This window comes from Bombina bombina, chromosome 4 (genome assembly GCF_027579735.1).
Source record: "Bombina bombina isolate aBomBom1 chromosome 4, aBomBom1.pri, whole genome shotgun sequence".
Taxonomy (NCBI): Eukaryota; Metazoa; Chordata; class Amphibia; order Anura; family Bombinatoridae; genus Bombina; species Bombina bombina.
Window position 1 is genome coordinate 1,225,329,107 of NC_069502.1, and position 26,115 is coordinate 1,225,355,221.

Here is a 26,115-nt window from a genome sequence, read left to right on the forward strand (position 1 = left end):
ACTAATGACAGTGACATGTTTATGTGCTTAGTCCCTGCTAGGGTCACAGTGTACTAATGACAGTGACATGTTTATAGGCTCAGACCCTGCTAGTGTCACAGTGTACTAATGACAGTGACATGTTTATGTGCTCAGTACCTGCTAGTGTCACAGGGTACTAATGACAGTGACATGTTTATGTGCTCAGTACCTGCTAGTGTCACAGGGTACTAATGACAGTGACATGTTTATGTGCTCAGTACCTGCTAGTGTCACAGTGTACTAATGACAGTGACATGTTTATGTGCACAGTACCTGCTAGTGTCACAGTGTACTAATGACAGTGACATGTTTATGTGCTCAGTACCTGCTAGTGTCACAGTGTACTAATGACAGTGACATGTTTATGTGCTCAGTACCTGCTAGGGTCACAGTGTACGAATGACAGTGACATGTTTATATTGTCAGTCCCTGCTAGTGCCACATTGTACTAATGACAGTGACATGTTTATGTGCTCAGTCCCTGCTAGGGTCACAGTGTACTAATGACAGTGACATGTTTATGCTCAGTCCCTGCTAGTGTCATAGTGTACTGATGACAGTGACATGTTTATGTGCTCAGTCCCTGCTATTGTTACAGGGTACTAATGACTGACATGTTTATGTGCTCAGTCCCTGCTAGTGCCACAGTGTACTAATGACAGTGACATGTTTATAGGCTCAGTCCCTGCTAGTGTCACAGTGTACTAATGACAGTGGCATGTTTATGTGCTCAGTCCCTGCTAGTGTCACAGTGTACTAATGACAGTGGCATGTTTATGTGCTCAGCCCCTGCTAGTGCCACAGTGTACTAATGACAGTGACATGTTTATGTGCTCAGTCCCTGCTAGTAACACAGTGTACTAATGACAGTGACATGTTTATAGGCTCAGTACCTGCTAGTTTTACAGTGTACTAATGACAGTGACATGTTTATGTGCTCAGTCCCTGCTAGTGTCACAGTGTACTAATGACAGTGACATGTTTATGTGCTCAGTCCCTGCTAGTGTTACAGTGTACTAATGACAGTGACATGTTTATGTGCTCAGTCCTTGCTAGTGCCACAGTGTACTAATGACAGTGACATGTTTATAGGCTCAGTACCTGCTAGTTTTACAGTGTACTAATGACAGTGACATGTTTATAGGCTCAGTACCTGCTAGTGTCACAGTGTACTAATGACAGTGACATGCTTATAGGCTCAGTCCCTGCTAGTGTCACAGTGTACTAATGACAGTGGCATGTTTATGTGCTCAGTCCCTGCTAGTAACACAGTGTACTAATGACAGTGACATGTTTATGTGCTCAGTCCTTGCTAGTGCCACAGTGTACTAATGACAGTGACATGTTTATAGGCTCAGTCCCTGCTAGTGTCACAGTGTACTAATGACAGTGACATGTTTATAGGCTCAGTACCTGCTAGTGTCACAGTGTACTAATGACAGTGACATGTTTATAGGATCAGTACCTGCTAGTGTCACAGTGTACTAATGACAGTGACATGTTTATGTGCTCAGTCCCTGCTAGGGTCACAGTGTACTAATGACAGTGACATGTTTATGTGCTCAGTCCTTGCTAGTGTCACAGTGTACTAATGACAGTGACATGTTTATGCTCAGTCCCTGCTAGTGTCACAGTGTACGAATGACAGTGACATGTTTATATTGTCAGTCCCTGCTAGTGTCACAGTGTACTAATGACAGTGACATGTTTATGTGCTCAGTCCCTGCTAGTGCCACAGTGTACTAATGACAGTGATATGTTTATAGGCTCAGTCCCTGCTAGTGTCACAGTGCACTAATGACAGTGACATGTTTATAGGCTCAGTCCCTGCTAGTTTCACAGTGTACTAATGACAGTGACATGTTTATGTGCTCAGTCCCTGCTAGGGTCACAGTGTACTAATGACAGTGACATGTTTATAGGCTCAGTCTCTGCTAGGGTCACAGTGTACTAATGACAGTGACATGTTTATGTGCTCAGTACCTGCTAGTGTAACAGTGTACTAATGACAGTGATATGTTTATGTGCTCAGTCCCTTCCAGAATCAGTGTACTAATGACAGTGACGTGTTTGTGCTCAGTCTCTGCTAGTGTCACAGTGTACTAATGACAGTGACATGTTTATTTGGTCAGTCCCTGCTAGTGCCACAGTGTACTAATGACAGTGACATGTTTATGTGCTCAGTACCTGCTAGTGTCACAGTGTACTAATGACAGTGACATGTTTATGTGCTCAATCCCTGCTAGGGTCACAGTGTACTAATGACAGTGACATGTTTATTTGCTCAGTCCCTGCTAGGGTCACAGGGTACTAATGACAGTGACATGTTTATGTGCTCAATCCCTGCTAGTGTCACAGGGTACTAATGACAGTGACATGTTTATGTGCTCAGCACCTGCTAGTATCACAGGGTACTAATGACAGTGACATGTTTATGTGCTCAATCCCTGCTAGTGTCACAGGGTACTAATGACAGTGACATGTTTATGTGCTCAGCACCTGCTAGTGTCACAGGGTACTAATGACAGTGACATGTTTATGTGCTCAGCACCTGCTAGTATCACAGTGTACTATTGACAGTGATATGTTTATGTGCTCAGTACCTGCTAGTGCCACAGGGTACTAATGACAGTGACATGTTTATGTGCTCAGCACCTGCTAGTATCACAGTGTACTATTGACAGTGATATGTTTATGTGCTCAGTACCTGCTAGTGTCACAGGGTACTAATGACAGTGATATGTTTATGTGCTCAATCCCTGCTAGTGTCACAGCATACTAATGACAGTGACATGTTTATGTGCTCAGTCCCTGCTAGTGTCACAGTGTACTAATGACAGTGACATGTTTATAGTCTCAGACCCTGCTAGTGTTACAGTGTACTAATGACAGTGACATGTTTATGTGCTCAGTACCTGCTAGTGTCACAGTATACTAATGACAGTGACATGTTTATGTGCTCAGTACCTGCTAGGGTCACAGGGTACTAATGACAGTGACATGTTTATGTGCTCAGTACCTGCTAGTGTCACAGGGTACTAATGACAGTGATATGTTTATGTGCTCAATCCCTGCTAGTGTCACAGCATACTAATGACAGTGACATGTTTATGTGCTCAGTCCCTGCTAGTGTCACAGTGTACTAATGACAGTGACATGTTTATGTGCTCAGTACCTGCTAGGGTCACAGCATACTAATGACAGTGATATGTTTATGTGCTCAATCCCTGCTAGTGTCACAGCATACTAATGACAGTGACATGTTTATGTGCTCAGTCCCTGCTAGTGTCACAGTGTACTAATGACAGTGACATGTTTATGTGCTCAGTCCCTTCTAGTGTCACAGTGTACTAATGACAGTGATATGTTTGTAGGCTCAGTCCCTGCTAGTGTCACAGTGTACTAATGACAGTGACATGTTTATGTGCTCAGTCCCTTCCAGAGTCAGTGTACTAATGACAGTGACATGTTTATGTGCTCAGTCCCTGCTAGGGTCACAGTGTACTAATGACAGTGACATGTTTATGTGCTCAGTCCCTGCTAGTGTCACAGTGTACTAATGACAGTGACATGTTTATGTGCTCAGTCCCTGCTAGGGTCACAGTGTACTAATGACAGTGACATATTTATGGGCTCAGTCCCTGCTAGTGTCACAGTGTACTAATGACAGTGACATATTTATGTGCTCAGTCCCTGCTAGTGTCACAGTGTACTAATGACAGTGACATATTTATGGGCTCAGTCCCTGCTAGGGTCACAGTGTACTAATGACAGTAACATGTTTATGGGTTCAATCCCCAGTAGGGCCACAGTGCACTTTTGATAGAGGCTAGGGCCATTGAGCAGTCTGCTTGTAGGTATCCATTGTGGATACAAGTTTCCTGTTAAAGTAACAGTTGAGAGCGAGCATGCTATTTTTTTTTTTCTATTTTCTTCATTCTCTTTGTATCCTTTGCTAAGACATACACCTAGGTAGGTTCAGGGGCCACACTACTGGGAGCCAACTGCTTATTGGTGACTACACACACTTTCCTTTTGTCATTGTTTAAAAATGTGTTTTATTTTTTACACTAGACTGTTCTTTGAATCTGCTGTGTGAAACGTCAGCCATATTTTGTGCCTCCTCTTTGTCACTGTATACTCCTCATTACAGAAGTCTCATTGTCATTGTCTTGCAGGGCTTTCGTCAGTAGAGAAGAATTCATTTCCTTTGTGGGAGCAGATATGTTAACAGAGAGTCAAGTGGAGACGGATCTGTGCCGGATGACACGGGGCAAAGTGAGTAATCCGGAGAGGCTTGGTAGTGCTGGCATTACAGGAGAGTTCTGCTTCTTGCTTATAATCCTGAAGCGCACGCAGCATGTGTCCTGACGCTGATGAGCACACACAGCTTGTCACTTTATTCCCACCACCTGTGCATGCTCCTTGTGTCTCTAGCACTTTCATTAATTAAAGGGCCATTGTAGAGGAATAATAAGACTTTAGTGCAAAACAGCATATCCTAATACATTTAATGTCCTCTGTTCACAATGTGCTTATACTCACTAAAGGGTGCGTGTCTGATGTCAGTGCTGCTGTTATTGTGAATCAGAGTAAAACCAACCATTGTAAATTGAGGGATGCCTGTCGTCAATTTCACTAGAAAGGGCCATTAATACAAAAATAATATGCTCTAAGTATGTGTTCAATTATCTTAAAGTTTTTAAACACACAGCTATAGTCCAATTTGGAAGCCGCAGGACAGAGACGTTGTTTGGTTACGTGGCTGTGCCTGAACACTAGCTGCCATGTCTTGAGTCTTAATTAGGACTTAAAGTGAAAGTACATTTTGCTACATACGAATACTGCTTTAGTTTAATCTACTTAAAAATATTGTAGTCGCCAACTTTTTTTTTTTTTTTTTTTTTTTAAGTTTTACCGAATTTCAAATATTTATTTAATTAGGATCCTACTCTTATGATGCTTCCTCCACCCCCTCGCTTTCTCTTGTAAGGTGTATCTAGTCCACGGATCATCCATTACTTGTGGGATATTCTCCTTCCCAACAGGAAGCTGCAAGAGGATCACCCACAGCAGAGCTGTCTATATAGCTCCTCCCCTAACTGCCACCCCCAGTCATTCTCTTGCAGCTCTCGACAAACATGGAAGCAGTTAGAGAGATGTGGTGTAATTTAGTTGTTTTTCTTCAATTCAAAAGTTTATTATTTTTAAATGGTACCGGAGTTGTACTATTTTGGTCTCAGGCAGAAAATAGAAGAAGAGTCTGCCTGTGGTCTCTAATGATCTTAGCAGGTTGTAACTAAGATCCATTGCTGTTCTCACACATAACTGAAGAGAGAGGTAACTTCAGCTTGGGGAATGGCGTGCAGGGTATCCTGCTATGAGGTATGTGCAGTCTAAATTTTTCTAGAGAAATGTAAATGCTAGAAAATGCTATTAATACCGGATTTATCTGAGGTAAGCCTGATTACAGTGATTTAACAACAACTTGTATCATGCTTGCTGTTAGAGGTAATACTCTTATTATTTTTCACATTTCTGACATATAAAACGTTTGCTGGAAGTGCTTAAACGTTTTTTATATGCATATTGGTGATAAAACTTTATTGGGGCTTAGTTTTTTCCACATGGCTGGCTAATTTTGGCCTAGGGATAGTTTTTGTTTGGCCTCTCACTGTGAATACATGAGTGGGAGGGGCCTAACTTCGCGCCTAAATGCGTATTAGATTTTGCAGTCTGAGACATCCAGTTTCCTTGAAGGAGTCCCCTGAATGCTTAGGACCTCTCTGAAGGGTTTTTGTGTTTTCCAAAGTCGTTTGTATGGGAAGGTAGGGCCACAGCAGAGCTGTGGCAGTTTGTTGTGACTGTTAAAAAACGTTTATTTCGTTTTTTTGATCCGTTTTTGAAACTAAGGGGTTAAGCATCCATTTGCAAGTGGGTGTAATGCTCTGTTAGCCTATTATACACACTGTAAAAATTTCGTTTGATTTACTGCTTTTTTCACTGTTTTTCAAATTCTGACCTTTTTTATTTTTCTTAAAGGCACAGTACCGTTTTTATTTTTTGCTTGTTAACTTTCTGTAAAGTGTTTTCCAAGCTTGCTGGTCTCATTGCTAGTCTGTTTAAACATGTCTGACATAGAGGAAACTCTTTGTTCATTATGTTTAGAAGCCATGGTGGAACCCCCTCTTAGAATGTGTACCAAATGTACTGATTTCACTTTAAGTTATAAAGACCATATTATGTCTTTAAAAGATTTATGACCAGAGGAATCTGACAAGGGGGAAGTTATGCCGACTAACTCACCCCACGTGTCAGAGCCTTTGACTCCCGCTCAAGGGACTCACGCTCAAGAGGCGCCAAGTACATCTAGCGCGCCCATGGCGTTTACTTTACAAGACATGGCGGCAGTCATGGATAATACACTGTCAGCGGTATTATCCAGACTACCTGGGTTACGAGGAACGTGAGACAGCTCTGGGGTTAGAAGAAATACAGAGCACTCTGACACTTTACTAGCTATGTCTGATACCCCCTCACAATATGCAGAAGCTGAGGAAGGAGAGCTTCTTTCTGTGGGTGATGTGTCTGACTCAGGGAAGATGATTCAACCTGATTCTGATATGGCAACATTTAAATTTAAGCTTGAACACCTCCGCGTGCTACTCAGGGAGGTTTTAGCTACTCTGAATGACTGCGACACCATTGCAGTGCCAGAGAAATTGTGCAGATTGGATAAATACTATGCAGTGCCTGTTTTCTCTGATGTTTTTCCAATGCCTAAAAGGTTTTCAGAAATTATTACTAAGGAATGGGATAGACCAGGTGTACCGTTCTCTCCCCCTCCTATTTTTAAGAAATTGTTTCCAATAGATGCCGCCACACGGGACTTATGGCAGACGGTCCCTAAGGTGGAGGGAGCAGTTTCTACCCTAGCTAAGCGTACTACTATCCCCGTTGAGGACAGTTGTGCTTTCTTAGATCCAATGGATAAAAAGTTAGAGGGTTACCTTAAGAAAATGTTTATTCAACAAGGTTGTATTCTACAGCCTCTTGCATGCATTGCCCCAGTCACTGCTGCGGCGGCCTTCTGGTTTGAGTCTCTGGAAGAGGCTTTACAGGTAGAGACCCCATTGGACGATATACTTGACAAGCTTAGAGCACTTAAGCTAGCCAATTCATTCATTTCTGATGCCATTGTTCATTTGACTAAACTAACGGCTAAGAATTCTGGTTTTGCTATTCAGGCGCGTAGGGTGCTATGGCATAAATCATGGTCAGCTGACGTTACTTCAAAGTCAAAGCTTCTTAATATTCCCTTCAAGGGGCAGACCCTATTCGGGCCCGGTTTGAAGGAGATCATTTCTGATATCACGGGAGGAAAAGGTCATGCCCTCCCTCAGGACAGGTCTAATAAATCAAGGGCCAAACAGACTAATTTTCGTGCCTTTTGAAACTTTAAGACGAGCGCGGCATCAACTTCCTCTAATACAAAACAAGAGGGAACTTTTGCCCAGTCCAAGTCGGTCTGGAGACCTAACCAGGCTTGGAACAAAAAGCCTGCTGCTGCCTCTAAGACAGCATGAAGTATTGGCCCCCGATCCGGTAATGGATCTAGTAGGGGGCAGACTTTCTCTCTTCGCCCAGGCTTGGGCAAGAGATGTCCAGGATCCCTGGGCGTTGGAAATTGTATCCCAGGGATATCTTCTGGACTTCAAAGCTTCCCCTCCAAAAGGGAGATTTCACCTTTCACAGTTATCTGCAAACCAGATAAAAAGAGAGGCATTCTTACATTGTGTTCAAGACCTCCTAGTTATGGGAGTGATCCACCCAGTTCCAAAGGAGGAACAGGGACAAGGCTTCTATTCAAATCTGTGGTTCCCAAAAAAGAGGGAACCTTCAGACCAATCTTAGATCTCAAGATCCTAAACAAAATTCTCAGGGTCCCATCATTCAAGATGGAGACCATTCGTACCATCCTACCTATGATCCAGGAGGGTCAATACATGACTACAGTGGATTTAAAGGATGCTTATCTTCACATTCCGATACACAAAGATCATCATCGGTTTCTCAGGTTTGCCTTCCTAGACAGGCATTACCAGTTTGTAGCTCTTCCATTTGTGTTAGCTACAGCTCCAAGAATCTTTACGAAGGTTCTGGGGTCACTTATGGCGGTCCTAAGGCCGCGGGGCATAGCAGTAGCCCCTTATTTAGACGACATTCTGATACAGGCGTCAAATTTCCAAATTGCCAAGTCTCATACTGACATAGTTCTGGCATTTCTGAGGTCGCACGGGTGGAAAGTGAACGAAGAGAAGAGTTCTCTATCCCCTCTCACAGGAGTTTCCTTTCTGGGAACTCTGATAGATTCTGTAGAAATGAGGATTTACCTGACAGAGACCAGGTTGTCAAAACTTCTAAATTCTTGCCGTGTTTTTTATTCTACTTCTCGCCCTTCGGTGGCTCAGTGTATGGAAGTAATCGGCTTAATGGTAGCGGCAATGGACATAGTGCCCTTTGCCCGCCTACATCTCAGACCGCTGCAACTCTGCATGCTCAGTCAGTGGAATGGGGATTACACAGATTTGTCCCCTCTACTAAATCTGGATCAAGAGACCAGGGATTCTCTTCTCTGGTGGCTATCTCGGGTCCATCTGTCCAAAGGTATGACCTTTCGCAGGCCAGATTGGACAATAGTAACGACAGATGCCAGCCTTCTAGGCTGGGGGGCAGTCTGGAACTCCCTGAAGGCTCAGGGATCGTGGACTCAGGGGGAGACCCTCCTCCCAATAAACATTCTGGAATTAAGAGCAATATTCAATGCTCTTCAAGCTTGGCCTCAGCTAGCGACAATGAGGTTCATCAGATTTCAGTCGGACAACATCACGACTGTGGCTTACATCAACCACCAAGGGGGAACAAGGAGTTCCCTAGCGATGTTGGAAGTTTCAAAGATAATTCGTTGGGAAGAGTTTCACTTTTGCCACCTATCAGCTATCCATATCCCAGGTGTAGAGAACTGGGAGGCGGATTTTCTAAGTCGACAGACTTTTCATCCGGGGCAGTGGGAACTCCATCCGGAGGTGTTTGTACAATTGGTTCAATGTTGGGGCGAACCAGAACTGGATCTCATGACGTCTCGCCAGAACGCCAAACTTCCTTGTTACGGATCCAGGTCCAGGGATCCCAAGGCAACGCTGATAGATGCTCTAGCAGCGCCTTGGTCCTTCAACCTGGCTTATGTGTTTCCACCGTTTCCTCTGCTCCCTCGTCTGATTGCCAAAATCAAGCAGGAGAGAGCATCAGTGATTTTGATAGCGCCTGCGTGGCCACGCAGGACTTGGTATGCAGATCTAGTGGACATGTCATCTCTTCCACCATGGACTCTGCCTCTGAGACAGGACCTTCTACTTCAGGGTCCTTTCAACCATCCAAATCTAATTTCTCTGAGACTGACTGCCTGGAAATTGAACGCTTGATTTTATCAAAGCGTGGTTTCTCCGAGTCAGTCATTGATACCTTAGTTCAGGCACGGAAGCCTGTCACCAGGAAAATCTATCATAAGATATGGCGTAGATATCTTTATTGGTGTGAATCCAAGGTTTACTCATGGAGTAAAGTCAGGATTCCCAGGATATTATCTTTTCTCCAAGAAGGATTAGAAAAGGGATTGTCAGCTAGTTCCTTAAAGGGACAGATTTCTGCTCTGTCTATTCTTTTGCACAAGCGTCTGGCGGATAGTCCAGACGTTCAGGCATTTTGTCAGGCTTTAGTTAGAATCAAGCCTGTGTTTAAACCAGTTGCTCCGCCATGGAGTTTAAATTTGGTTCTTAAAGTTCTCCAAGGGATTCCGTTTGAACCTCTTCATTCCATAGATATCAAGCTTTTATCTTGGAAAGTTCTGTTTTTGGTAGCTATTTCCTCGGCTCGTAGAGTTTCCGAGTTATCTGCCTTACTGTGTGATTCCCCTTATCTGATCTTCCATGCAGATAAGGTAGTTTTGCGTACCAAACCTGGGTTTCTTCCTAAGGTGGTATCTAATAAGAATATCAATCAGGAGATTGTTGTTCCGTCATTGTGTCCTAAGGCTTCTTCAAAGAAGGAACGTCTTTTACACAATCTTGACGTGGTTTGTGCTTTAAAGTTTTATTTACAAGCTACTAAAGATTTTTGTCAAACATCTGCTTTGTTTGTTGTCTACTCTGGACAGAGGAGAGGCCAAAAGGCTTCGGCAACTTCTCTTTCGTTTTGGCTAAGAAGTATAATACGCTTAGCTTATGAGACTGCTGGCCAGCAGCCTCCTGAAAGGATTACAGCTCATTCTACTAGAGCTGTGGCTTCCACATGGGCTTTTAAAAATGAGGCTTCTGTTGAACAGATTTGCAAGGCGGCGACTTGGTCTTCGCTTCATACTTTTTCAAAGTTTTATAAATTTGATACTTTTGCTTCTTCGGAGGCTATTTTTGGGAGAAAGGTTTTACAGGCAGTGGTACCTTCCGTTTAAGTTCCTGCCTTGTCCCTCCCTTCATCCGTGTACTTTAGCTTTGGTATTGGTATCCCACAAGTAATGAATGATCCGTGGACTGGATACACCTTACAAGAGAAAACATAATTTATGCTTACCTGATAAATTTATTTATCTTGTGGTGTATCCAGTCCACGGCCCGCCCTGTCATTTTAAGGCAGGTATGTTTTATTTTAAACTACAGTCACCACTGCATCCTATGGTTTCTCCTTTCTCTTGTTTGTCTTCGGTCGAATGACTGGAGGTGGCAGTTAGGGGAGGAACTATATAGACAACTCTGCTGTGGGTGATCCTCTTGCAGCTTCCTGTTGGGAAGGAGAATATCCCACAAGTAATGGATGATCCGTGGACTGGATACACCACAAGAGAAATAAATTTATCAGGTAAGCATAAATTTATGTTTTTTTCCGGCTTTCTGATTGTTACTGATATCTGTGGTCCCACCTGCCGTATGCTTAACTAAGCGTGTGCGTTCTCAAGGTCTTAATTTATGCGCATAAGTTACGATCTCCACTGAGATACATAACAATGAATCACTACATTCATTGTTTAGTATCTTCACAGAGATCATCCTGACAGCGTCTCGTCATTGAGTGATTGCTAGCTCCGTGTAAGAAATATGACGATAGCTAGGGGATTCCTTTTCCTATTGGAAATGCGGCTTTCGTGAATGCGCTTGGAGAGACAGAGACAGTTTCGAGTTAGCCGCATGCGCATTACAAGCCATGGGCGATTATCATAGCGAGTTAGACTCCATTGGGGGATCCAATCCATTAGATACAGGTGAATTTGTCATGATAATAGAAAAATGTATTCCAGGTGGAGAAACGCCGGTAGACTTTGGCAAATTAAATTGGATAAAAAAATATTTTAAAAGTTGATTTAAACAAAACGATGAATTAAACTAACCTTTATTTTCATTAGATATTACATTGGTTAATAACGATTACCCTGACTTTACTTTCACTTTAAGTTAAGGCTTTTTGTTTTTATTAAACGCAGTTTGCAAGAAACACAAATGTGATATTTATGTGCATTTTTCTTTTTAATGACACAATGAGTCCACGGATCATCTTAATTACTAATGGGATATTCACCTCCTGGTCAGCAGGAGGCGGCAAAGAGCACCACAGCAGAGCTGTTAAATAGCTCCTCCCTTCCCTCCCACCCCAGTCATTCTCTTTGCCTGCGTTAGTGATAGGAAGTGGCAAAGTGAGGTGTTAGAAAAGATTCTTCAATCAAGAGTTTATTATTTTTAAAGTGGTACTGGATTGTTCTGACTCAGGCTTTCCTTTTCTACAGGTCGATGTGAGGAAGAGGACCTCTCAAACCTGTGCACTGCCATGCTGTCAGGCAGTATTGTGAGGTAAGTGCTTTTTTCTTTTTCTGGGGACACAATCAGAGCTCAGAAAAGAGTGGGCACTCACTATAACCTTATATATTACAAAGGGGCTCTTTATTTATATTGCACTATCTCTCATTGAACAAGAGGGAGTGTTGGACAGCTATATTTTGGGCTGTACTGGAAGGGTTGGTCTGGGTGCTGGGGAGCACTAAAGGTTATTGTCTTTTATTAATCACTGTGGAAGTCATTAGTGGTTCCTTCTCCTCGGGTTAATTTTTCCCCGGGAGAAGACATTTGAGTTAGGTCACGCCCACGATGGGTGGTTCTGCCTTTCCCGTGCGCGCCTCTTCTTGCGTCCTCAGAGGAAGTCAGTTTGGCCTGTAAGAGAGGAGTTTCCGGTCTGTGTTTGTCTAGGACCGCATGTTTGCTACTGTTTACATGCGCTCCTAGGACCGGACTGCTTCGTTCATTTCCTGGCATCAATCCAGATCATCCGTTGCGCTGGGGGAACTTCCTGGTCTTATTAGGAGTAAGGTAGGTGCCTCAGCAGGGCTGCTGAGGGAGGGGTGGAGGTGACTGGGGGGATTTGTTCTAATTGTTATTACTTGTTTTCAGTGCGCAGTAAAAAAGTTGCGGTTTTAAAATTTAAAGGCACAGTATCGGTTTTTTGAATATTAATTTTTTTTTATTGAATTTCAAGTTTTTGTGGCAGAACTTTACTAAGTGTGAGCAATTATGGATCAAGGGACCTTGTAGAATGTTCCTTGTTCTTTGTGTTTCAATGCTTTTGTGGAACCACCAATACCTTTCTATCCTACTTGTATTAAGAAGACTATAAGTTATAAAGATAAGATTTTTTATGAGCCAACTTCTTCTAAGGGGGATGTTGTTCAGGATTCTAATGATGAGGCACAATGTATGACGCAACTTTCTCCTCAAGCACCCCAAGTGTTACAGCCCTCACAAGAAGTGCCCTGCGTCTCCTCTGTAACTACCACTGGAGTTACTTTAAAGGACATCACATCTCTCATGTCTTCCACAATTTTTGATGCGCTGTCTGCTTTTCCCATGTTGCAGGGTAAACGTAAGAGGCAGACAAGCCATTCTGTTAGCGTGGGTTCTGATGCAATCATTGTGGTTTTGGAGTCCTCCTCTCAGGTTCCTGAGGAGGAAGAAGCCGTGGTAGCATCTGACGGAGAGATTTCAGATTCTGAGGGGGGTACTCCCTCTCGCTGATACTGAAGTGGTATCTTTTAGATTTAAGCTGGAACACCTCCGTCTATTGCTTAAGGAGGTTTTAGCTACTTTAGATGATAGCGACTCCACAGTTGTGGTTGTCCCTAAGAAATCCAGTAAGTTGAACAGAAATTTCGAGGTTCCTTCCTCGACTGATGTACTTCCGGTTCCTGACCGAGCCTCTGAGATTATTACTAAGGAGTGGGAGAGACCTGGTGTTCCTTTTTCTCCATCTCCTATTTTCAAGAAGATGTTTCCCATAGCCGACTCTATCAAGCAAGCTTGGCAAAAAGTACCTAAGGTGGAAGGGGCTATTTCCAATTTAGCTAAGAGAACTACTATTCCCATAGAGGATAGTTGTGCTTTCAAAGATCCTATGGACCAGAAATTAGAGGGCCTACTTAAAAGGATGTACGTACACCAGGGTCTACAATGGCAACCTGCCGTGTGCATTGCTACCATCACCAGTGCAGCTGCATATTGGTTTGACGCCCTGTCTGATGCTATCAGAACGGAGACATACTTGGACGAGATTCTAGATAGGATAAATGCTCTCAAATTAGCTAATTCCTTTATCACAGACGCTTACCTTCAAGTTATCAAACTGGGAGTTATCAGGTTTTTTTATTTTGGCCCGCATAGCCTTATGGGTGAAGCCTTGGTCTGCGGACGTCTACTCCAAGTCCAAACTTTTGGCTATTCCATATAAGGGAAAAACCTTATTTGGTCCTGGTCTATCGGAAATTATTTCTGACATCACGGGAGGTAAGGGTCATTTTCTCCCCCAGGATAAGAGAAATAAGGCGAAGGGGCGCCAGAGTAATTTTCGTTCCTTTCGTAATTTCAAGGGAAATTCCTCATCTTCCATTGCCAAACAAGATCAACCAAAACCTGCGTGGAGATCCAGCCAGCCTTGGAATAAGGGAAAACAGGCTAAAAAGCCTGCCGCTGAATCCAAGTCAGCAAGAAGGTCATGCCCCCGATCCGGGACCGGATCTGGTAGGGGGCAGACTTGCCTTCTTTGTTCAAGCTTGGATCCAAGATGTTCAGGATCCTGGGCATTAGAAATTGTGTCTCAGGGATACAGGTTGGAATTCAAAAGTTTTCCTCCCAGAGGAAGGTTCCTACTTTCAAGATTGTCTGCAGACCAGACGAAAAGAGAGGCTTTCTTACATTGTGTAAGAGATCTCTCCGATCTGGGAGTGATTGCTCCCGTTCCCTTACGGGAACAGGGTCATGGTTTTTACTCCAACCTATTCGTGGTTCCAAAAAAGGAGGGAACCTTCAGGCCCATTTTAGACCTCAAGAGTCTAAATAAGTTCCTCAGGGTGCCGTTCTTCAAGATGGAAACTATTCGCTCCATTCTTCCTTTGATTCAGGAGGGTCAATTTATGACAACAGTAGACTTAAAGGACGCGTACTTGCATGTTCCCAATCACAAGAACCATCACAAGTTCCTAAGGTTTACCTTTCTGGACAAACACTTTCAGTTTGTGGCTCTTCCTTTTGGTCTTGCCACTGCTCCCAGAGTCTTCACAAAAGTTCTGGGCTCTCTGTTAGCGGTACTTCGTTCTCGAGGCATTGCTGTGGCACCCTATCTGGACAACATTGTAGTCCAGGTTCAGTCCTTCCATCTAGCGGAATCCCACACAAGCATGGTGTTATCCTTCCTTCGCTCTCACGGGTGGAAGGTAAATTTACAAAAGAGTTCTCTTATCCCAAGTACAAGGGTAACTTTCTTGGGAACCGTAATAGATTCTCTGTCAATGAAGATCTTTCTGACAGAAGTCAGGAAATTAAAGATTATAGAGACTTGCCAAGTTCTTCAGTCCACTCCTCGGCCATCAGTGGCTCAGTGCATGGAGGTAGTCGGACTGATGGTGGCGGCAAGGGACATCATCCCGTTTGCTCGGTTCCATCTCAGACCTCTGCAGTTATGCATGCTCAAGCAGTGGAACGGAGATTATACCAATTTGTCCCCTCAAATACTACTGAGGCAGGAGACAAGGGATTCTCTTCTATGGTGGTTGTCTCTGGATCATCTCTTCCAGGGAACCTGCTTTCGCAGACCTTCCTTGGCGATTGTGACAACTTACGCCAGCCTACAGGGATGGGGAGCAGTCTGGGGTTCGCTGAAAGCTCAGGGAGTTTGGACTCCGTCAGAGTCTGTTCTTCCCATAATCATTCTGGAGCTGAAAGTGATATTCAGTGCTCTTCTGAACTGGCCTCAGTTAGCTTTGGTCCGGTTCATCAGGTTCCAGTCGGACAACATGACGTCAGTAGCTTACATCAATCATCAAGGAGGAACAAGGAGTTCCTTGGCGACGAGGGAGGTATCCAAGATAATTCAGTGGGCGGAAACCCACTCTTGTTATCTGTCGGCGATCCACATCCCAGGGGTAAACAATTGGGAGGCAGCCTTCCTGAGCAGCAGAACTTTCATCCTGGGTAGTGGGAACTCCATCCGGAAGTGTTTTCCAGCCTGATCCGCAAGTGGGGCCAGCCGGAATTAGATCTCATGGCATTGCGTCAGAATGCCAAGCTCCCGAGATATGGATCGAGGTCCAGGGATCCCCAGGCGGAAATAATAGATGCCCTGGCGGTTCCTTGTACCTTCAGTCTAGCGTACCTATTTCTCCAACATAGGTGTGTCCGGTCCACGGCGTCATCCTTACTTGTGGGATATTCTCTTCCCCAACAGGAAATGGCAAAGAGCCCAGCAAAGCTGGTCACATGATCCCTCCTAGGCTCCGCCTTCCCCAGTCATTCTCTTTGCCGTTGCACAGGCAACATCTCCACGGAGATGGCTAAGAGTTTTTTGGTGTTTAAATGTAGTTTTTATTCTTCAATCAAGAGTTTGTTATTTCTCCAACATAGGTGTGTCCGGTCCACGGCGTCATCCTTACTTGTGGGATATTCTCTTCCCCAACAGGAAATGGCAAAGAGCCCAGCAAAGCTGGTCACATGATCCCTCCTAGGCTCCGCCTACCCCAGTCATTCTCTTTGCCGTTGTACAGGCAACATCTCCACGGAGATGGCTTAGAGTTTTTTAGTGTTTAACTGTAGTTTTTATTATTCAATCAAGAGTTTGTTATTTTGAAATAGTGCTGGTATGTACTATTTACTCAGAAACAGAAAAGAGATGAAGATTTCTGTTTGTATGAGGAAAATGATTTTAGCAACCGTCACTAAAATCCATGGCTGTTCCACACAGGACTGTTGAGAGCAATTAACTTCAGTTGGGGGAACAGTGAGCAGTCTCTTGCTGCTTGAGGTATGACACATTCTAACAAGACGATGTAATGCTGGAAGCTGTCATTTTCCCTCTGGGATCCGGTAAGCCATGTTTATTACGATTGTAAATAAGGGCTTCAAAAAGGGCTTATTAAGACTGTAGACTTTTTTTGGGCTAAATCGATTGATTATTAACACATATTTAGCCTTGAGGAATCATTTTATCTGGGTATTTTGATATAATAATATCGGCAGGCACTGTTTTAGACACCTTATTCTTTAGGGGCTTTCCCAAAGCATAGGCAGAGCCTCATTTTCGCGCCGGTGTTGCGCACTTGTTTTTGAGAGGCATGGCATGCAGTCGCATGTGAGAGGAGCTCTGATACTTAGAAAAGACTTTCTGAAGGCGTCATTTGGTATCGTATTCCCCTTGGGGCTTGGTTGGGTCTCAGCAAAGCAGATACCAGGGACTGTAAAGGGGTTAAAGTTCAAAACGGTTCCGTTATTTTAAGGGTTAAAGCTTCCAAATTTGGTGTGCAATACTTTTAAGGCTTTAAGACACTGTGGTGAAAATTTGGTGAATTTTGAACAATTCCTTCATGTTTTTTCGCATTTGCAGTAATAAAGTGTGTTCAGTTTAAAATTTAAAGTGACAGTAACGGTTTTATTTTAAAACGTTTTTTGTACTTGTTATCAAGTTTATGCCTGTTTAACATGTCTGAACTACCAGATAGACTGTGTTCTGAATGTGGGGAAGCCAGAATTCCTATTCATTTAAATAAATGTGATTTATGTGACAATGACAATGATGCCCAAGATGATTCCTCAAGTGAGGGGAGTAAGCATGGTACTGCATCATTCCCTCCTTCGTCTACACGAGTCTTGCCCACTCAGGAGGCCCCTAGTACATCTAGCGCGCCAATACTCCTTACTATGCAACAATTAACGGCTGTAATGGATAATTCTGTCAAAAACATTTTAGCCAAAATGAACACTTATCAGCGTAAGCGCGACTGCTCTGTTTTAGATACTGAAGAGCATGACGACGCTGATATTAATATTTCTGAAGGGCCCCTAACTCAGTCTGATGGGGCCAGGGAGGTTTTGTCTGAGGGAGAAATTACTGATTCAGGGAACATTTCTCAACAAGCTGAACCTGATGTGATTGCATTTAAATTTAAGTTGGAACATCTCCGCATTCTGCTTAAGGAGGTATTATCCACTCTGGATGATTGTGACAAGTTGGTCATCCCAGAGAAACTATGTAAAATGGACAAGTTCCTAGAGGTGCCGGGGCTCCCAGAAGCTTTTCCTATACCCAAGCGGGTGGCGGACATTGTTAATAAAGAATGGGAAAGGCCCGGTATTCCTTTCGTCCCTCCCCCCATATTTAAAAAATTGTTTCCTATGGTCGACCCCAGAAAGGACTTATGGCAGACAGTCCCCAAGGTCGAGGGAGCGGTTTCCACTTTAAACAAACGCACCACTATACCCATAGAGGATAGTTGTGCTTTCAAAGATCCTATGGATAAAAAATTAGAAGGTTTGCTTAAAAAGATGTTTGTTCAGCAGGGTTACCTTCTACAACCAATTTCATGCATTGTCCCTGTCGCTACAGCCGCATGTTTCTGGTTCGATGAGCTGATAAAGGCGGTCGACAGTGATTCTCCTCCTTATGAGGAGATTATGGACAGAATCAATGCTCTCAAATTGGCTAATTCTTTCACCCTAGACGCCACTTTGCAATTGGCTAGGTTAGCGGCTAAGAATTCTGGGTTTGCTATTGTGGCGCGCAGAGCGCTTTGGTTGAAATCTTGGTCGGCTGATGCGTCTTCCAAGAACAAGCTACTTAACATTCCTTTCAAGGGGAAAACGCTGTTTGGCCCTGACTTGAAAGAGATTATCTCGGATATCACTGGGGGTAAGGGCCACGCCCTTCCTCAGGATCGGCCTTTCAAGGCAAAAAATAAACCTAATTTTCGTCCCTTTCGTAGAAACGGACCAGCCCAAAGTGCTACGTCCTCTAAGCAAGAGGGTAATACTTCTCAAGCCAAGCCAGCTTGGAGACCAATGCAAGGCTGGAACAAGGGAAAGCAGGCCAAGAAACCTGCCACTGCTACCAAGACAGCATGAAATGTTGGCCCCCGATCCGGGACCGGATCTGGTGGGGGGCAGACTCTCTCTCTTCGCTCAGGCTTGGGCAAGAGATGTTCTGGATCCTTGGGCGCTAGAAATAGTCTCCCAAGGTTATCTTCTGGAATTCAAGGGACTTCCCCCAAGGGGGAGGTTCCACAGGTCTCAGTTGTCTTCAGACCACATAAAAAGACAGGCATTCTTACATTGTGTAGAAGACCTGTTAAAAATGGGAGTGATTCATCCCGTTCCATTAAGAGAACAAGGGATGGGGTTCTACTCCAATCTGTTTATAGTTCCCAAAAAAGAGGGAACGTTCAGACCAATCTTAGATCTCAAGATCTTAAACAAGTTTCTCAAGGTTCCATCGTTCAAGATGGAAACCATTCGAACTATTCTTCCTTCCATCCAGGAAGGTCAATTCATGACCACGGTGGATTTAAAGGATGCGTATCTACATATTCCTATCCACAAGGAACATCATCGGTTCCTGAGGTTCGCATTCCTGGACAAACATTACCAGTTTGTGGCGCTTCCTTTCGGATTAGCCACTGCTCCAAGGATTTTCACAAAGGTACTAGGGTCCCTTCTAGCAGTGCTAAGACCAAGGGGCATTGCTGTAGTACCTTACTTGGACGACATTCTGATTCAAGCGTCGTCCCTTCCTCAAGCAAAGGCTCACACGGACATTGTCCTGGCCTTTCTCAGATCTCACGGATGGAAAGTGAACGTGGAAAAGAGTTCTCTATCTCCGTCAACAAGGGTTCCCTTCTTGGGAACAATAATAGACTCCTTAGAAATGAGGATTTTTCTGACAGAGGCCAGAAAAACAAAACTTCTAGACTCTTGTCGGATACTCCATTCCGTTCCTCTTCCTTCCATAGCTCAGTGCATGGAAGTGATCGGGTTGATGGTAGCGGCAATGGACATAGTTCCTTTTGCACGCATTCATCTAAGACCATTACAACTGTGCATGCTCAGTCAGTGGAATGGGGACTATACAGACTTGTCTCCGAAGATACAAGTAAATCAGAGGACCAGAGACTCACTCCGTTGGTGGCTGTCCCTGGACAACCTGTCACGAGGGATGACATTCCGCAGACCAGAGTGGGTCATTGTCACGACCGACGCCAGTCTGATGGGCTGGGGCGCGGTCTGGGGATCCCTGAAAGCTCAGGGTCTTTGGTCTCGGGAAGAATCTCTTCTACCGATAAATATTCTGGAACTGAGAGCGATATTCAATGCTCTCAAGGCTTGGCCTCAGCTAGCGAGGGCCAAGTTCATATGGTTTCAATCAGACAACATGACAACTGTTGCGTACATCAACCATCAGGGGGGAACAAGGAGTTCCCTGGCGATGGAAGAAGTGACCAAAATCATTCTATGGGCGGAGTCTCACTCCTGCCACCTGTCTGCTATCCACATCCCAGGAGTGGAAAATTGGGAAGCGGATTTTCTGAGTCGTCAGACATTGCATCCGGGGGAGTGGGAACTCCATCCGGAAATCTTTGCCCAAGTCACTCAGCTGTGGGGCATTCCAGACATGGATCTGATGGCCTCTCGTCAGAACTTCAAAGTTCCTTGCTACGGGTCCAGATCCAGGGATCCCAAGGCGGCTCTAGTGGATGCACTAGTAGCACCTTGGACCTTCAAACTAGCTTATGTGTTCCCGCCGTTTCCTCTCATCCCCTGGCTGGTAGCCAGGATCAATCTGGAGAGGGCGTCGGTGATCTTGATAGCTCCTGCGTGGCCACGCAGGACTTGGTACGCAGATCTGGTGAATATGTCATCGGCTCCTCCTTGGAAGCTACCTTTGAGACGAGACCTTCTTGTTCAGGGTCCGTTCGAACATCCGAATCTGGTTTCACTCCAGCTGACTGCTTGGAGATTGAACGCTTGATCTTATCGAAGCGAGGATTCTCAGATTCTGTTATCGATACTCTTGTTCAGGCCAGAAAGCCTGTAACTAGAAAGATTTACCACAAAATTTGGAAAAAATATATCTGTTGGTGTGAATCTAAAGGATTCCCTTGGGACAAGGTTAGGATTCCTAGGATTCTATCCTTCCTTCAAGAAGGATTGGAAAAAGGATTATCTGCAAGTTCCCTGAAGGGACAGATTTCTGCCTTGTCTGTGTTACTTCACAAAAAGCTGGCCGCTGTGCCAGATGTTCAAGCCTTTGTTCAGGCTCTGGTTAGAATTAAGCCTGTTTACAAACCTTTGACTCCTCCTTGGAGTCTCAATTTAGTTCTTTCAGTTCTTCAGGGGGTTCCGTTTGAACCCTTGCATTCCGTTGATATTAAGTTATTATCTTGGAAAGTTTTGTTTTTAGTTGCAATTTCTTCTGCTAGAAGAGTTTCAGAATTATCTGCTCTACAGTGTTCTCCTCCTTATCTGGTGTTCCATGCAGATAAGGTGGTTTTACGTACTAAACCTGGTTTTCTTCCAAAAGTTGTTTCTAACAAAAACATTAACCAGGAGATTATCGTACCTTCTCTGTGTCCGAAACCAGTTTCAAAGAAGGAACGTTTGTTGCACAATTTGGATGTTGTTCGCGCTCTAAAATTCTATTTAGATGCTACAAAGGATTTTAGACAAACATCTTCCTTGTTTGTTGTTTATTCCGGTAAAAGGAGAGGTCAAAAAGCAACTTCTACCTCTCTCTCTTTTTGGATTAAAAGCATCATCAGATTGGCTTACGAGACTGCCGGACGGCAGCCTCCCGAAAGAATCACAGCTCATTCCACTAGGGCTGTGGCTTCCACATGGGCCTTCAAGAACGAGGCTTCTGTTGATCAGATATGTAGGGCAGCGACTTGGTCTTCACTGCACACTTTTACCAAATTTTACAAGTTTGATACTTTTGCTTCTTCTGAGGCTATTTTTGGGAGAAAGGTTTTGCAAGCCGTGGTGCCTTCCATTTAGGTGACCTGATTTGCTCCCTCCCTTCATCCGTGTCCTAAAGCTTTGGTATTGGTTCCCACAAGTAAGGATGACGCCGTGGACCGGACACACCTATGTTGGAGAAATCAGAATTTATGTTTACCTGATAAATTACTTTCTCCAACGGTGTGTCCGGTCCACGGCCCGCCCTGGTTTTTTTAATCAGGTCTGATGATTTATTTTCTTTAACTACGGTCACCACGGTACCATATGGTTTCTCCTATGCAAATATTCCTCCTTAACGTCGGTCGAATGACTGGGGTAGGCGGAGCCTAGGAGGGATCATGTGACCAGCTTTGCTGGGCTCTTTGCCATTTCCTGTTGGGGAAGAGAATATCCCACAAGTAAGGATGACGCCGTGGACCGGACACACCGTTGGAGAAAGTAATTTATCAGGTAAACATAAATTCTGTTTTTAAAATAGTGCTGGTATGTACTATTTACTCTGAAACAGAAAAGAGATGAAGATTTCTGTTTGTAAGAGGAAAATGATTTTAGCAACCGTTACTAAAATCGATGGCTGTTTCCACACAGGACTGTTGAGATGAATTAACTTCAGTTGGGGGAAACAGTGAGCAGACTTTTGCTGCTTGAGGTATGACACATTTCTAACAAGACTTGGTAATGCTGGAAGCTGTCATTTTCCCTATGGGATCCGGTAAGCCATTTTCTTAGTTTTAAATATAAGAATAAAGGGCTTCACAAGGGCTTTAAAGACTGGTAGACATTTTTCTGGGCTAAAACGATTACTTTATAAGCATATTTAATGGTTTATAACTTTGAAGAGTTATTTTAATCTTGGGAATTCTGTTAAAAAAACGGCAGGCACTGTATTGGACACCTTTTTCACTGGGGGCCTTTTCTAGTCATAGGCAGAGCCTCATTTTCGCGCCACTAATGCGCAGTTGTTTTTGAGAAGCAAGGCATGCAGATGCATGTGTGAGGAGCTCAGATCCACTGAAAAAGCTTATTGAAGGCGTCATTTGGTATCGTATTCCCCTCTGGGCTTGGTTGGGTCTCAGCAAAGCAGATACCAGGGACTGTATAGGGGTTAAATGTAAAAACGGCTCCGGTTCCGTTATTTTAAGAGTTAAAGCTTTCAAATTTGGTGTGCAATACTTTTAAGGCTTTAAGACACTGTGGTGAAATTTTGGTGAATTTTGAACAATTCCTTCATACTTTTGCACATATTCAGTAATAAAGTGTGTTCAGTTTAAAATTTAAAGTGACAGTAACGGTTTTATTTTAAAACGTTTTTTGTGCTTTGTTATCAAGTTTATGCCTATTAACATGTCTGAACCATCAGATAGACGATGTTCTGTATGTTCGGAAGCCAAGGTTCCTCTCCATTTAAATATATGTGATGAATGTGACAAACAAAGTAGGGACAATGATGCCACTGATAATAATGTTGCCCAAAATGATTCCTTAAGTGAGGGGAGTAAGCATGGTACTGCATCATCTCCTTCTATGTCTACACCAGTCTTGCCCACTCAGGAGGTCCCTAGTTCATCTAGTGCGCCAATCCTCCTTACTATGCAACAATTAACGGCTGTAATGGATAATTCTATTAAAAACATTTTAGCCAAAATGCCCACTTATCAGCGAAAGCGCGACTGCTCTGTTTTAGATACTGAAGAGCATGAGGACGCTGATGATAATGGTTCTGACATGCCCTTACACCAGTCTGAAGGGGCCAGGGAGGTTTTGTCTGAGGGAGAAATTTCAGATTCAGGAAAAATTTCTCAACAAGCTGAACCTGACGTTATTACATTCAAATTTAAATTGGAACATCTCCGCGCTCTGCTTAAGGAGGTGTTATCTACTCTGGATGATTGTGACAATTTGGTCATTCCAGAGAAATTATGTAAGATGGACAAGTTCCTAGAGGTCCCGGTGCCCCCCGAAGCTTTTCCTATACCCAAGCGGGTGGCGGACATTGTAAATAAAGAATGGGAAAGGCCCGGCATACCTTTTGTCCCTCCCCCTATATTTAAGAAATTATTTCCTATGGTCGACCCCAGGAAGGACTTATGGCAGACAGTCCCCAAGGTCGAGGGGGCGGTTTCTACTCTAAACAAACGCACCACTATCCCTATAGAAGATAGTTGTGCTTTCAAAGATCCTATGGATAAAAAATTAGAGGGTTTGCTTAAAAAGATGTTTGTTCAGCAAGGTTACCTTCTACAACCAATTTCATGCATTGTTCCTGTCACTACAGCAGCGTGTTTCTGGTTCGAAGAACTAGAAAAGTCGCTCAATAAAGCATCTTCTTATGAGGAGGTTATGGACAGAGTTCAAGCACTTAAATTGGCTAACTCTTTTACCTTAGACGCCACTTTGCAATTATCTAGATTAGCGGCGAAAAATTCAGGTTTTGCTATTGTGGCGCGCAGAGCACTTTGGCTAAAGTCTTGGTCAGCGGATGTGTCCTCCAAGAACAAATTGCTTAACATCCCTTTCAAGGGGAAAACGCTGTTTGGCCCTGACTTGAAAGAGATTATTTCAGACATCACTGGGGGAAAGGGCCACGCCCTTCCTCAGGATAGGTTTTTTAAGGCTAAAAATAAAACAAATTTTCGTCCCTTTCGCAGAAACGGACCAGCCTCAAATTCTACATCCTCTAAGCAAGAGGGTAATTCTTCTCAAACCAAGCCAGCCTGGAGACCGATGCAAGGCTGGAACAAAGGTAAGCAGGCCAAGAAGCCTGCTACCGCTACTAAGACAGCATGAGATGCTGGCCCCCGATCCGGGACCGGATCTGGTGGGGGGCAGACTCTCTCTCTTCGCTCAGGCTTGGGCAAGAGATGTTCAGGATCCTTGGGCACTAGAAATAGTTTCTCAAGGTTATCTCCTGGAATTCAAGGAACTACCCCCAAGGGGAAGGTTCCACAGGTCTCAATTGTCTTCAGACCAAATAAAAAGACAGGCATTCTTACATTGTGTAGAAGACCTGTTAAAAATGGGAGTGATTCATCCTGTTCCATTAGGAGAACAAGGGATGGGGTTTTACTCCAATCTGTTCATAGTTCCCAAAAAAGAGGGAACATTCAGGCCAATTTTGGATCTCAAGATCCTAAACTAATTTCTCAGGGTTCCATCGTTCAAAATGGAAACCATTCGGACAATTCTTCCTACCATCCAGGAAGGTCAATTCATGACCACGGTGGATTTAAAGGATGCGTATCTACATATTCCTATCCACAAGGAACATCATCGGTTCCTAAGGTTCGCCTTTCTGGACAAGCATTACCAGTTTGTGGCACTTCCATTCGGATTAGCCACTGCTCCAAGAATTTTCACAAAGGTACTAGGGTCCCTTCTAGCGGTGCTAAGGCCAAGGGGCATTGCAGTAGTACCTTACTTGGACGACATACTGATTCAAGCGTCGTCTCTGCCACAAGCAAAGGCTCATTGTCCTAGCCTTTCTCAGATCTCACGGGTGGAAAGTGAACGTAGAAAAAAGTTCTCTATTCCCGTCAACAAGAGTTCCCTTCTTGGGAACAATAATAGACTCCTTAGAAATGAAGATTTTTCTACAGAGGCCAGAAAATCAAAACTTCTAAGCTCTTGTCAAGTACTTCATTCTGTTCTTCTTCCTTCCATAGCGCAGTGCATGGAAGTAATAGGTTTGATGGTTGCGGCAATGGACATAGTTCCTTTTGCGCGAATTCATCTAAGACCATTACAACTGTGCATGCTCAGACAGTGGAATGGGGATTATACAGACTTGTCCCCGACGATCCAAGTAGATCAGAGGACCAGAGATTCACTCCGTTGGTGGCTGACCCTGGACAACCTGTCTCAAGGGATGAGCTTCCGCAGACCAGAGTGGGTCATTGTCACGACCGACGCCAGTCTGGTGGGCTGGGGCGCGGTCTGGAAACACCTGAAAGCTCAGGGTCTATGGTCTCGGGAAGAATCTCTTCTCCCGATAAACATTCTGGAACTGAGAGCGATATTCAATGCTCTCAAGGCTTGGCCTCAACTAGCAAAGGCCAAATTCATAAGGTTTCAATCAGACAACATGACGACTGTTGCATATATCAACCATCAGGGGGGAACAAGGAGTTCCCTGGCGATGGAAGAAGTGACCAAAGTAATTCAATGGGCGGAGATTCACTCCTGCCACTTGTCTGCAATCCACATCCCAGGAGTGGAAAATTGGGAAGCGGATTTTCTGAGTCGTCAGACATTTCATCCGGGGGAGTGGGAACTCCATCCGGAAATCTTTGCCCACATAACTCAATTATGGGGCATTCCAGACATGGATCTGATGGCGTCTCGTCAGAACTTCAAGGTTCCTTGCTACGGGTCCAGATCCAGGGATCCCAAGGCGACTCTAGTAGATGCACTAGTAGCGCCCTGGACCTTCAACCTAGCTTATGTATTCCCACCGTTTCCTCTCATTCCCAGGCTGGTAGCCAGGATCAATCAGGAGAGGGCTTCGGTGATCTTGATAGCTCCTGCGTGACCACGCAGAACTTGGTATGCAGACCTGGTGAATATGTCATCGGCTCCACCATGGAAGCTACCTTTGAGACGGGACCTTCTTGTTCAAGGTCCGTTCGAACATCCGAATCTGGCCTCACTCCAACTGACTGCTTGGAGATTGAACGCTTGATTTTATCAAAGCGTGGGTTCTCAGATTCTGTCATTGATACTCTTATTCAGG

General features: G+C 44.1%; 1 protein-coding gene across 1 annotated transcript in view; it reads left to right on the top strand.

The window, feature by feature from the left end:
• Positions 1-26,115, top strand: part of XPO5 (exportin 5) — a 630,805-nt gene that overhangs the window by 381,907 nt on the left and 222,783 nt on the right. Inside the window, exon 19 of the mRNA XM_053712755.1 lies at positions 4,200-4,299. Coding sequence (XP_053568730.1) covers positions 4,200-4,299 — 100 coding nt within the window. The remainder of the gene's footprint in view (positions 1-4,199; positions 4,300-26,115) is intronic.